This window comes from Toxotes jaculatrix, chromosome 24, assembly GCF_017976425.1.
Source record: "Toxotes jaculatrix isolate fToxJac2 chromosome 24, fToxJac2.pri, whole genome shotgun sequence".
Taxonomy (NCBI): domain Eukaryota; kingdom Metazoa; phylum Chordata; class Actinopteri; family Toxotidae; genus Toxotes; species Toxotes jaculatrix.
The window spans coordinates 11,545,707-11,559,911 of NC_054417.1; the positions used below are offsets into that span (position 1 = coordinate 11,545,707).

General features: G+C 39.7%; 1 protein-coding gene and 1 long non-coding RNA gene across 4 annotated transcripts; both read right to left on the bottom strand.

The window, feature by feature from the left end:
• Positions 1-596: 596 nt before the first annotated feature.
• Positions 597-13,427, bottom strand: LOC121178098 (CD99 antigen-like). 3 transcript variants are annotated; one of them, XM_041032612.1, is made up of 10 exons: positions 13,233-13,427; positions 12,689-12,721; positions 11,991-12,035; positions 11,826-11,858; positions 11,132-11,176; positions 10,720-10,749; positions 2,859-2,897; positions 2,537-2,569; positions 2,265-2,420; positions 597-833 (listed from the first exon to the last, which is right to left on the bottom strand). In XM_041032612.1, exons 1-9 carry the CDS (start codon positions 13,294-13,296, stop codon positions 2,290-2,292), a joined length of 453 nt encoding a protein of 150 aa, XP_040888546.1. In that variant the 5' UTR covers positions 13,297-13,427; the 3' UTR covers positions 597-833; positions 2,265-2,289. The 3 variants fall into 3 exon arrangements, with proteins under 3 accessions (XP_040888546.1, XP_040888545.1, XP_040888544.1); XM_041032611.1 differs by lacking the exons at positions 597-833; positions 2,265-2,420; positions 2,537-2,569; positions 2,859-2,897 and adding exons at positions 1,722-1,987; positions 9,956-10,114; positions 10,229-10,267; positions 10,495-10,533 and having other exon boundaries at positions 13,233-13,426; XM_041032610.1 differs by lacking the exons at positions 597-833; positions 2,265-2,420; positions 2,537-2,569; positions 2,859-2,897 and adding exons at positions 9,433-9,637; positions 9,956-10,114; positions 10,229-10,267; positions 10,495-10,533 and having other exon boundaries at positions 13,233-13,426.
• LOC121178100 lies at positions 2,999-7,521 on the bottom strand. Its single transcript, XR_005893466.1, has 4 exons — positions 7,382-7,521; positions 5,477-5,503; positions 3,573-3,620; positions 2,999-3,234 (listed from the first exon to the last, which is right to left on the bottom strand). It is a non-coding gene; the product is annotated as an uncharacterized LOC121178100 (long non-coding RNA).
• Positions 13,428-14,205: the final 778 nt, after the last annotated feature.

Sequence of the window (14,205 nt, forward strand, 5' to 3'; positions counted from 1 at the left end):
TGAAACTGAAAGACATTTTTACCATCTGACCCTTAAGAACTGTGCTACATATGCATATATGTTAACATAAATATTAAAAAATCATACCCTTTGACCAAAGATTTTGTTTGGAAAAATCTTCCATCTTCCATCAGATGAAGTAAAATCACCTGTGTGGATGTACCACACATGTACGGGTCTTTAAATTAAATGATCTGTAATGATCATTTAATTTAAAGACCCGTACACATATGCCACTCCTATAATGCCCAGCTGGTTGAGAACTTGTAATAGTCCTCAATCAGCTGGGCATTATAGGAGTGGCAGAGAAGAGGGCCATTCAATCTGTATGTGAAGCTGCAGAGAAGGTCACCAGGTGGCTTTGTATCAAGATGGATGATCAACCCCACCTGGGTCACCTGGTCAAAGATCCTGTAGGTACCTTCATATTTCAGATTTTGACTTATATTAGGAAAAGTACAGGTGAAGCTAATATTATTAACAATGCCTTTTTCCAGCAGTAATTAATAATATTACTTGTCTTGTTCTGTCAGGTTCTGGCCCCTGTCTTGCAATGGTTCTACGCCCCATAAAAAATGATAAAATAAAGAGTTGACTCTTCGTGATTATCTTTATTGATTCACTGTAAGTTTGATAAAGTATCCTGAAACAGAGTACCCTCCACCAATCATCTTTACCCTGCCATTATATTTGGATGCTGCTTGTATTTAAAATACTGTTGACTATATGGAAATATCATCAGTGTTCCTATGAATGTGTATTGATCAGGAAAAGGATTAAGAAGTTCAGACACATTGAAGAAGACGTCAGCTGCTGTCCCATCCTCTCCATGTCTTAAAAAAAAAAAAAAAAACACAAGCAAAGTTTAGGCAGTTTAAGTGGATTACTAAAGCTGTGTCTGAAATCTGTGAAGGCACTCAGTCATCCAGGTTATCGTTCTTGACTACCAAGACTAAGTACCTGGGTTCTGCCAAGACTAAATACCTGGGTCTCTGCAAAGTCCTCAATCAGCTGGGCGTTATAGGAGTGGCAGAGAAGAGGGCTATTCAATCCGGAAGTGAAGCTGCAGAGAAGGTCACCAGGTGGCTTTGTATCAAGAGTGATGATCAACCCCACCTGGGTCACCTGGTCAAAGATTTATCTTGCATACTGTTGAACTCAAGAGACCCACCCCCCCAACCCTAACCCTAAACGCTAACCCCTAACCCCAAACCCACAAACAGCCATGTTTTATTATTATAACAATATTTACATTATAACAATCTCCAACTCCAACATTGCTAAAACATTTTAGAAATTAAAGTTATCAGAAATTAAATAAAAGTGGAAAAAAATATGCACAAGCACACATAGCAACAGCAGAGAATATAAAATAAAAACAATATAATTCATTCATTCTCTACCGCTTAATCCGTCAGGGTCACAGGGGAGCTGGAGCCTATCCCAGCTGACTATGGGCGAGAGGCGGGCTACACCCTGGACTGGTTGCCAGTCAATCGCAGGGCTGACACACAGGGACAGACAACCACACACGCACTCACTCACACAATTTAGAGTCGCCACTTACCCTATCCCATGCATGTTTTTGAGATTGTGGGAGGGAGCCGGAGTACCCGGAGAGAACCCACGCAGGCACACTCCATACAGAAGAGCCCAGACCGTACATACATTGGTTGTATGCCCCACTATGGGGGCCCATAAAAGATGATAAAATAGTCGACTCTTCGTGATTATCTTTATTGATTGAGCGTGATAAAGTATCCTTAAACAGAGTACCCTCCACCAATCATCTTTACCCTGCCATCAGTGTCTCATTAAACTCCCATTATATTTGGATGTTGTGCTGCTTGTATTTAAAATACTCTTGACTATAATAAAGATGGAAATATCATCAGTGTTCCTATGAATGTGTATTGGTCAGGAAAAAGATTAAGATGTTCAGACACGTTTGAAGAAGACGCCAGCTGTCGTCCCATCCTCTCCATGTCTAAAAAAAAAAAAAAACACAAGCAAAGTTTAGTCAGTTTAAGTGGATTACTAAAGCTGTGTCTGAAATCTGTGAAGGTTCTCAGTCATCCGGGTTATCGTTCTTGACTACCAAGACTAAGTACGTGGGTACTGCCAAGACTAAATACCTGGGTCTCCCAAACAGTTAGTCAGAACTGAAAAAACCTCTTGGATGAGAGGTGAAATGTCTTCAAGACTCTAATACCAGTGCAGTTGCCCTGGATTTACCTTTCTCGTATATATAGCTGTGTATTCACCTTAGCACCCAAGAGACCTGCACGTTCAGCGCATGGACTTTTCACTGAAGCGAGAGGAGGCAGGAAGCCGAGCCATCATCTGCATCAGCAGGCAGAGCTGCTGATTTTGATTGTCAATGATTGTTCCCAGTTTCTGCAGCACGCTTTCCTGACAGTCTGAGGAACAGTTTAGAGATGTGGCGTTACATTTTGCTCATAAAATAAATGAATAAATAACAGAGGTAGTTTCATTAAAAAGTCACACATTAAAGTATTAATGTTGGTTGACTCACCTCCCGCCCCAGGTTTACCAGTGGGCTTTACAGCTGGGGGAACAAAAAATAGAACATTTGAGAGTACATCTGCCAAGACTTTCCAGTGAGCCAGATACTGATGTGTTACATAGCAAAAAGACTTCAGTGACCAATTATAGGAAAATTATGTGGATGATGTTTTCTGTGTCCTCTAAATATGTATGTATCAGCCCTACCTTGCTCTTTATTTATCCCACAAAAGGCAGTTTAGCATTTAATGTTACAGTTTAAAAAAACACCTGTAATATCAGTGTTTTTGCGTGTAAAATATTCCTGTGATATCATTTCTTTTTTTTTTTACCTGGATGGAGAGCATCCTCCAGAGTGAATCCAAAGTGATCTAGAAAGGAAACATTTAAAAAACACAAAGTTTAAATAAAGATCTTCTCAGTAAGGTTATTGTTATTGAAACTTTATTTTCATTATACCAGATATATCTCAATCAATAGCTACAAACAGGTGACAAATGAATGGATAACCCTAAATGCATCACAAATGCAGATGTTTCCAAAGAGGGTTCGAGTATGAACATGACGCAAAGTGGGAGATTATTAAAAGACTAAATGAGGGTATGCTGTATGTCTGAGAAGATGCAGTTCATTCCTCCAGTTGAGTTCAATTGATTTTGATTTTCATTTGTCACCCATCTATATCCCCCTGATTGAATCCAAAGCGCCCTAAAGTACACAACCACACAAACGTTAACACAAATGAAGTTGTCTTCCTGAAAATGATAACCTCAGCACATAAAAACAAAACTATGTCCTTTTTCATTATTTGACACACACACACACGTAAACAGTCACCAAAAGCATTAAGATACATCCTCTGGGAATTGTATCTACAGAAAAGGGCAGAAGATTCGGCCAATGGTTGCTGAGCGTCACCTAAAGTAACAGTGAACTCTTCAGGTGCTGTTACAACTATCAGCGGATACCTTCTGGTGTGTGTGTGTGTGTGTGTGTGTGTTTGTGTTTGTGTTTGTGTTTGTGTTTGTGTTTGTGTGTGCACAAACCATCAGTTTTAGGCTTCTCTGTGACTTTTGGTTTCTCCATTGGTAGATCTAGATGAACAACAGGAAAAAGGAAATGAACAGTGTTATTATCTAACTAGCCACCACCACACTGCCTTTAAATGCCAGTGCATCTGTTAAAACATCCCCTTAAGTAGTTTGACAAAAAAAAGGAGCTCAAGACTTAATATTTCTTTTCTAGCTTTCATCCACATCCCACAATCTTCTTCATCTCACAGTGGTGAGATGTACCTAATATACTGGCAACTGAGTGTACACTGAGTGCATTCGCTACTTAACAAACACCAGTAGTTCACTCTATAGCGTGCAATAAATAGATGTCATTACTGACAGAAGCAGGTCTACATTATAGCAATTTTAATATAATAATAATATACAGCTTTATTAGTGCCTCAATGGGGAAACTGAATCTGCATCTCATTCACCATCATTAATGATAGCTTTGCTACCATCCTCCTCTCTCCCACCACCTGCACTGGGTCAAGGGGGCAACCCAGGACTGAGCTGGCCTTCCTGTCAGCAGTAGAGCTGTTGCTGCTGCTCCAGCAGACCACACCATAAAACGTGGCTGATGCTACTACAGAGTCAAAGAAGGACTTAAGGAGTGCCCCCTGCACTCCAAAGGACCTGAGTCTCCTGAGAAGGTAAATCCTTCCTGGACAGAGCATTTGTGTTATCAGTCCAGTCCAGTTTGTTGTTCAGGTGAACACCCATGGAACAGCATTGCATTGTAGGTTTTTAGCCATGGACACTGGCATTGTGAGAATTTCCCTGAACCCAAAGTACATGAATTACCTTTCAAAAAAAAAAAAACTACTACTGCCTTTAAAAGAACATGGTACTAACTTTGATTGGAAAATGTCCCAACTACAGAGAGAGTCACTCACCGTCAAGGGCGTCAGACAGGTCAAATCCTGTATGAAAAAGACACAAGGGACAGCACCACAATCAGCTCTGGACATAGGATGACTGATCACTGAAATTTAGCTTATTTCTTCAGTTTCAACTCTTAACTAACAGTGTTTTATCTGCTTCCACTATCCATGACTCTACAGCCATCTTTTCCTTTATAGTGGAAAGACATGTGTTCAGTGTTTGGGTGTTGCAGGGAGTCATACAGAGTGTTTGCAGCGTTGCTATGGCAGAACCAATTCATACAGTGAGCAGCTTTGAAGCATAAGTCACTGCTGAAACTTGTGGGTTGTTTCACATGCCAACACTGTTTCCTTTGTCAAATGAATCCTTTTTAAGTTTGTGAACCTCTGCTTGGACAATGTGGAAATTTGGAGATTTCAATTTGGGTTTTGGGGAAGTTCAAAAACATTTTCTAGTATTTGTTTTAACCTTAAATAAAACACAAAAACAAATCGGTTAATTGAGAAAAGAATCAGTGATGTGAATAATCATTAGCTTCAGGCCTGTAGCCTTCCTTAATGGTCTACTACATTTTAAAACTACATTTATACATTTATATATATATAACAATTTTAAAAAAGACCTTGATTAACCATAGCCTGCTCTGACCTTTCTTGTACAGAGCATTTGTGTTATCAGTCCAATTCAGTATATTGTTCAGGTGAACACATAGGTACTTGTAAGAGTCCACTCTCTCAGTGTCCATTCCCTGGATGTCCACTGGTGTTGGGGGGGGGGGGGGGGGGGGGCCCATCTATCAAATGCAATGAACCACAATGCAATGAACAGCATTGCATCGTAGATTTTTAGCCATGGACACTGGGATTGTGAGAATTACCCTGAACCCAAAGTACATGAACTACCTTCAAAAAAAAAACCACACAAAAAAAAACAAAACTACTACTGTCTTTAAAAGAACATGGTACCAACTTTGATTGGAAAATGTCCCAGCTACAGAGAGAATCACTCACCGTCAAGGGCGTCAGACAGGTCAAATCCTGTATGAAAAAGACACAAGGGACAGCACCACAATCAGCTCTGGACATAGGATGACTGATCACTGAAATTTAGCTTATTTCTTAAATAAATCAAAGAGACAGATCAATTCATCAGAAATGTATAACAATATTAAAAAGACCTTGATTAATCATATATTTTCTAGTCATGTATCAATTACAGGTTGTTTCTGGTGCTAGTAAATATTCCAAAGCAGTTTCAAAAAATAAAATATTGACCAAAACTACCAAAAAGGACCTTATCTAACCCGTGAGGACACTTTGGTTATGTAATTTGTATTTTTTCCAAAGTATCTGGGGGTTGGATCAACCTGCAGGGGAGTACATCTAAAGTAAATCCTATTAAAAATGATGTATGAATATGTTTCTAGTTTTTTTTTTCTTGTTTTAATCTTGGGGGGTTACATTAAGGGACCTCAGCAGTTCTGTCCCCATACTGATGGGCCTTGTGTGACTTGATGAACCACACAACCTAAGGGTCAAATAAGGGTCCATGAACCTACTTTGTAGGTACATCTGTGCGTATAAAATATATTAAATCTCATTACTGATTCAGGTCTTTCTTCAGCAGGTCTCAGCTGAAAACCATGACTAAGTTCACAGGGTTCACTTGGATAGTTTTCCCTTTTATTGCTTTTACAAATGGAATCATGGTCAGTATAATTTTTTTTTACAAGAATTTTTTTACAGATTTCTACAAAGTAATGTGAATCAATTAAAACTATATCATGGAAAATTTGTGTTTGCATAAATATTCTATATATTCCCTATAAGTCAGTATTTCATAGATGCATTTGTAGGTGTGGATAGGTCTCTGTCACACTACAAATTTACTCCATTCTTCTTGGTAAAACTTCTCAGGGATCAGGGCGTGAAGAGCCATTTTCAAGTCCAGGTGGTCAAGTCTGGGTTTTGATTTAGCCGCTCCAGACATTCACCTTGTCTTTAAACCATGTCTATGTCCGGCCATTGTCCTCCAGGATTTCCTTATACTTTGCAGTATTCATTTTACCCTCTGCCTTTACGAACTCTCCAGGGCCTTGCTGCTGAGAAGCATCCCCACAGCACAACACCGTGCTTCATGGTAGGCACAGCGTGTTTGTGCTCATATGCAGCTCCATTTTGGTCTCATCAGACCAAAGAACCTTCTTCCAGTTGACCTTGGAGTCTCCCATATGACTTGGGGGCGAACTCTTGTCGATATTTAACATGAGCTTTCTTCATCTGTGGCTTCCTCTTTGCTGCTTTCCCATAAAGCTTTGACTGGTGAAGAACCCGGGCAATGATTGTTGTATGCAGAGTCTCTACCATCTCAGCTGCTGAAGCTTTTAACTCCTTCAGAGTAGTCATAGGTGTCTTCCACACACTACAATCACTACCAGCACAAATTGGCTGGACCTTTGTTGAATTGTTTGAACTATTTTCGCTTTTACATTAAATAGGTAGTTGGGTTTATTTATTTACTTATTTATTTGTAAAATCTTCTGGAAAAAAAGAAGACAAATTATAATAACCATGATTCCATTTAGTCACTGTAAGGCAAGTGCACTAAAATACATAACCATAACCATACTTACATTAGCCTGACTTAATCCAACTAGCCACCTTTCCAACAGCAGGTCATGTGCAATAAACAATGTCCACCGTCTTTGTATATACTGTACACACTGTATATTTCTATCCTGGATATATTTATTTTATTTTATTTTATTATTTTATTCTACTTTTTTCTATTTTTCTTTTTTATTCTGGACTGTGATTCGTATGCCTTCTTTTGCACTGATGTGGGACAGTACCTCAATTTCGTTGTACTTTTGTACAAAGAATGATTGTGCAATGACAATCTTATCGTGTAATTACAGTTTTGTGTCAATGTTCCAATGACGAGAAGAAGAAGTAAAGCAAGCCTCAAACAAAACTTCATGTTGACTGTAACTTATTTCTTCACTGCTACGTAATTTTTTTAGCTAGTTTTTAAGATAGTTTTAACGCACTAATCAGCTTTTAGCTGCGCATTCATGTGTCTCTGTTTAGCTAGTAGATATTTGTGGACACGGTCTCCCTGTCCAGACTGGTGTCCTTTTACACTCTGGGCAGGACAGACTGTGTTCCAAACAGTTTCTTCTAAAACTTGTGAGCCACCCAGTGCTGATTTCAGTCTGAGTCACGGTCTGAGGTATGGGCGATTCATTCCAACTATTCCCCACAAGTTATTGTTGTTTTTCAGTGTTGATGATGACGATGATGATAATGAGAAAGACATGCAGAAGCTCAGTCCCTGTCAAACACACTGTCTTCGTTAATCCTCATTTGTCCAGCAGGTGTCCTCAGTATCCTCTTCTGTCCCCCTGCTGCCTGCTTCTCTGCTCAGAGGCTTCTCTTCACCCAGAATTTGCCTGGTTCACAGTAACTGACATGCTCGACCTAAAAACATCTGGATCAACACCTGCACTGAGACCTGTCTTTACTGTCCATTTATCTAATGAGAAACAGTTAAAATAGATGAGACTAAAAGACATTTTTACCACCTGACCCTTCTGAACTGTGCTACCTATGAAGTAAATCACCTGTGTGGATGTACCTTACGTGTACATGGCCTTAAATTAAATGATCATTATCATAATAGAGCGCCTTTCTTCACTTACATAACACAGCTAAAAGTTGAAGTTTTGCCCCAAGGCCCTGGGGGATGGCTGTTACCGTTGGCTCCATGACCAGTTGCTCAAAGTGGTTGCTGAGACCACAGCCACAACCATCAGCATCACAAAACACCATCATTCCCCCCAAGCCTTTGTGAAAGCTGGACAGAAACCCCACCCACTATCGAAAACAACTGCAGGCCTCCTCCACACCGCCTCGACTGGCAGCTGCAGATTGATCTACGGAAGCAGCTGAAGTTTCCACAACACATTGTAATGACATCACTCTGACCAGATGTGATCATCACCTCCAAGGTGATAAAACAGCTAATCATGCTGGAACTCACTGTTCCCTGGGAAGAGCATATTGAGGAAGCAAATGAGAGGAAATGCATCATGTGCCAGGAACAGGCCTGGAAAACCACCTATGAGCCAACAGAGTTCGGCAGCAGAGGCAGGCCGCTCACAAGTCCTCAATCAGCTGGGCATTATAGGAGTGGCAGAGAAGAGGGCTATTCAATCCGGAAGTGAAGCTGCAGAGAAGGTCACCAGGTGGCTTTGCATCAAAAGTGATGATCAACCCCACCTGGGTCACCTGGTCAAAGGTGTCAGATTTATCTTGCATACTGTTGAACTCAAGAGACCCACCCCCCCAACCCTAACCCTAAACCCTAACCCTAAACCCTAACCCCAAACCCACAAACAGCCATGTTTTATTATTATAACAATATTTACATTATAACAACCTCCAACTCCAACACTGCTAAAACATTTTAGAAATTAAAGTTATCAGAAATTAAATAAAAGTGGAAAAAATATGCACAAGCACACATAGCAACAGCAGAGAATAACAATAATATAAAATAAAAACAATATAATTCATTCATTCTCTACCGCTTAATCCGTCAGGGTCGCAGGGGAGCTGGAGCCTATCCCAGCTGACTATGGGTGAGAGGCGGGGTACACCCTGGACTGGTTGCCAGTCAATTGCAGGGCTGACACACAAAGACAGACAACCACACACGCACTCACTCATACAATTTAGAGTCGCCACTTACCCTATCCCATGCATGTTTCTGAGACTGTGGGAGAAAGCCAGAGTACCCGGAGAGAACCCACGCAGGCACACTCTATACAGAAGAGCCCAGACCGTACATACATTGGTTGTATGTCCCACTAGGGGGGCCCATAAAAGATGATAAAATAGTCGACTCTTCATGATTATCTTTATTGATTGAGCGTGATAAAGTATCCTTAAACAGAGTACCCTCCACCAATCATCTTTACCCTGCCATCAGTGTCTCATTAAACTTCCATTATATTTGGATGTTGTTCTGCTTGTATTTAAAATACTCTTGACTATAATAAAGATGGAAATATCATCAGTGTTCCTATGAATGTGTATTGGTCAGGAAAAAGATTAAGATGTTCAGACACGTTGAAGAAGACACCAGCTGTCGTCCCATCCTCTCCATGTCTAAAAAAAAAAAAAAACACAAGCAAAGTTTAGTCAGTTTAAGTGGATTACTAAAGCTGTGTCTGAAATCTGTGAAGGTTCTCAGTCATCCGGGTTATCGTTCTTGACTACCAAGACTAAGTACCTGGGTTCTGCCAAGACTAAATACCTGGGTCTCCCAAACAGTTAGTCAGAACTGAAAAAACCTCTTGGATGAGAGGTGAAATGTCTTCAAGACTCTAATATCAGTGCAGTTGCCCTGGATTCACCTTTCTTGTATATATAGCTTAGTCCTGGATAGGACTAGGATAGTCCTGTTAGAGCCTGTTGGAAATTCACCTTAGCATCGCAGAGACCTGCATTCTCAGCCCAGCATGGAATTTTCACTGAAGCGAGAGGAGGCAGGAAGGCGAGCCATCATCTGCAGCAGCAGGCGGAGCTGCTGATTTTGATTGTCAATGATTGTGCCCAGTTTCTGCAGCACGCTTTCCTGACAGTCTGAGGAGCAGTTTAGAGAAGTGGTGTTCCTTTTTGGTCATAAAATAAATAAATAAATAATAGAGGTAATTTCATTCAAAAGTAATTGAAAAGTTTTAATGTTGGCTGACTCACCTCCCGCTGACTCACCAGGTTTACCAGTGGGCTTTACAGCTGGAGGAACAAAAAAAAATAGAACATAAGGACAAATGAGAGCACGTCTGCCAAGACTTTCCAGTGAGCCAGATACTTAGCTGATGTGTTATATAGCAACAAGACGTCAGTGACCAATTATAGGAAAACTGTGTGGACAATGTTTTCTGTGTCCTCTAAATATGTCCAGTTTAGCATTTAATATTACAGTTTTAAGAAAGCACACATTTTTTATTTTTTTTCTTAACCTGGACGGAGAGCATCCTCCAGATTGAATCCAAAGTGATCTAGAAAGGAAACAAAGTTTATTTAAACAAAGTTTAAATAAAGATCTTCTCAGTAAGGTTATTGTTATTGAAACTTTATCATTATACCAAATATATCTCAATCAACTGATATTGATTTTCATTTGTCACCCATCTCTTGGTCAAGAACTGGCGAGGAAGGTGTGGGTTGAAGTTTTGTGGACTTACCTCCTCCAGAGCCCTTGAACGGTTTGGGATCTGAGGATGAACAGAAAAAAAAAAATATCCGTATTCAACCTTCAACATATTCAGATTAATTTGAAGGTATTCAGATTCATAAACATAAATACACAATTTTATGCATAATTATTTGTTATTGTTTTCTGTGGTCTACAATTGTCAGAATAGAGCTCACAGTTCAGCTTCCTCTGAAAGACTCAAAGACTTCTTCGACTATGTGTCAAAGAAATGAAATAGCTTGTGTCCACCTGATGACTCTAAGCCCAGTATTCCTCCTCTTTTAGCTTTGTTTTTGACCTCCATCAGTTCCTGCTGCTGAGCAGGTAGTGGACACCTTTTACATAATTCAATTCCAATCTGACAAAAATGTAAGACATTTGAAGGACATTTGCAGACTGACCTCCTGCAGTGGGTTTAGTGGGTTTGGGTCCTGAGGAAGAGTCTCCTGTAAGACAGATTTCCCAACATTTCCAAATCACTGCTTAATAATAATACTTGACCCTATTTATCAGAAAAGACTGGACCCCAAATTTAAAAGGATACTGTTACTCAGGTTAACCCAGTCCAGTTCATCAGCTCCACAAATGACAGCCTCCAAAACAACCATTAATATAAATCAACACCTTAAACAGCCGATTCAATAAAAACTGTACAATATGATCCTCATGAAGGAGAATTTATCACAGGGCTGTTGGTGAGTGTAGCTTAAATCAATCCCTGTGTGTCATAGTAAAGTTTTGACCTGAACTGAAGAATTTGACTTGATTGTTATGAATGGTTCTGACATATTCAGTGAAGAAAATGTAGAAATCTGAGTTTAAAGTCAGAATTATTCCACCAAAAAAAAAAAAAAAACAGAATTTGGAATTTAAAGTCCTAATTCTGAGAAAAAAGAATTCAGAGAAATAAGCCAGAATTCTGAGATTAATGTCTGACTTTAAAGTCTGACTTTGTGACTTTGATGTCTGAGTTTAAACTGAGACTTTAAACTGCTCTGGTGCCTCTTGTCTAGTATCAGCTGGGATTGGGTCCAGACTTGAGATCCATGAAATTTTAATGGACATGCTACCAAATATTTTTGTCCACTCACTCACCATTGCCACGAAGTCCATCAAAAAGATTGAACCCTGTTTGAGAAAGACACAACATACCATTACACAACATTCTGGATTATTAAAGCACTCAGAGAGCCACTCCCTGCTTGAGGTGCAACCTTTGCATGTACAGTGAAGCTTTGCCAGAAGCGTTTGCATGCTCACCACTCCAACGCTTTGGTCTGTCGACAGCTGGTGCATAATGGGAGTCTGCGAGTACAGAAATATTGAGAAAAAATGACACAGATGACGATACTAGTAGACCAGAAATACAGCTGCAGAAGAAGAACCTTAAACCAGTCCACATTCTGCAGTCATATCAAATTCAAAGCCATTCTTTTTTTCAGTTGACCTGGATTGGTCACTGATCTACATCAGCTCATAATCAGTAGCAACTATAAGCCCTTTAAGACTGAGACTGTGCTAGTATCTGTAAATGTAAATGCTGGGCGTAGGGCCACCATGTCTTGATTAGTTGCACCACAGGTTTAATCCTTGGGTAGCAGCAGAAATGGTGTAATCCTGAGGTTAGCCTGTTATGACCTGCTGTATCTATGAGTCAACGGAAAGCAGGACTCTCGTGTCTTTGGTTGACACCGCCAATCCTCGGCATCATCCCGACATTTAGATTCTACATGCAGTCTTTCAACATCCGCATCCTCTCATAATCTGTCCACACCACAAACAGAGTTGCATGAATCTATCGATCGACCCCAGACCCTATTCAGGTCAGGACCACAGGAATACAGATCTCTCAGTGCAAAGGAGCCATCCTGAATCACTGAAGTCCTCTCTAGATCCCAGTGATTATTCTGACACTGCCTGAAACTCTTATTAATCCAATCTGAGTAAACATAACTCACCATTGTCATCAAGGGCATCAGACAGATCAGATCCTGCATGAGGGAGACACAAAGAAGGAGCCTTACAAATCTACATCAGCTCTGACAGAACATTGGAATAACTGTACCTGTTAACTCTCAAATTTAAGTTCAGTTTAGATACAAAATACAACAGCTTCTTAAAACTGAAATGCAAGAAGTATGAGTTACCTTCTCTACTTAAAAACTAATAAATTTGAAAATTCATTGACACAATCTGTTCCAAATGTTTTAAATAGAACTATTTAATTTCAGCTGAACCTTTGACCTCTTTAATTCTTCAACACTTGTAGCTACTATGTTTATTTCATGTTATCTGCCCACATTGGAACAAAAATGATGCCGACTGGCTGACATGTTCTCTACCCATGTATAGTGTACTGTGCAACTGATCTAAAATCAGTCTCAGACTAATTAATAATTCTATTTCTGAGTTTCTGTTCATGGTGTGAGTACTGTATCAGCTTATAAAATTGTAAGGTAAATTGTGTGGTTCTAATATCATTGCAGCCAATAGTTGTCTTACCTTTTACTGTCACTGCTCCAGTAAGAAGAAGCAGGAAGATAGAGATGCTCAAATCAAACGCCATGATGACTTTTCTCAAGTCCTTCCGTTCAAAATGAAATTACAACAAAAAACACCACCAGCAGCAGCCCAGTAGATGTGGCCGTGTCTTAGAATTTGCAGTAGCAGTTGTCGCGTGCAGATCCAGTCCTGACCCTGCCTTTAAAGACCAGCCTGGGTGTGTCAAGTCTGAGACAGGGTCCTTGCATCACACATACCGCCAAATAAGTTTCTTAATGGACCTGATAAAAGGTGATTAGTTTAAATCCAATGCATTACTGAGCAATTAGTGGTGAGAATGATCCATGTCAGTCTGTAAAGCTTGGTTCTGTTATCATAATGGTTTTTACTGTAGAACATATTGATAACCTTTATTTAAATAACACTTTCTGAACACAGTATGTGCTTGGCCACACACACACGTAAAGTTTGTTTGCAGATTGTTTTGACCTGTTGGGATCTGTGATTATGTGTAAAGCAGTTCTTCATCCTACACTGATCTCATTATTATTATTATTATTATTTTTAGCAGTTTAGAAGAATGAAAGAAAAAAGAAAGAAAGAAAAACAGACAGAAAGAAAGAAAAGGAGAGATATAAAGCTGTGGCTCTGCATTACCAGGCTGACTGGACGAACATCTGGCAGTCTTGAAACATCCAATCAATTTAGAGCTTTTCTTCAGCAGACTGCACTGTGTTGCCCAGAGGACATAGCAATGAGCAACTTATCATTTCAAAATAAAATTGATTTTACCAGCCCAACCAATATAGTGAAGGTCATGAGGAGAATATGGAAGTGGATGGAACTGGAACAAATCCCTGTGGTCTTTCTTTCTTTCCATTTTCCTTCCTTTCTTCTTGTCCTTTTTTCTTCCTTTGTCATTAGGAAATCACATGTTGCTGGTCAATTTTGATGCATGACTTATCATGCATAA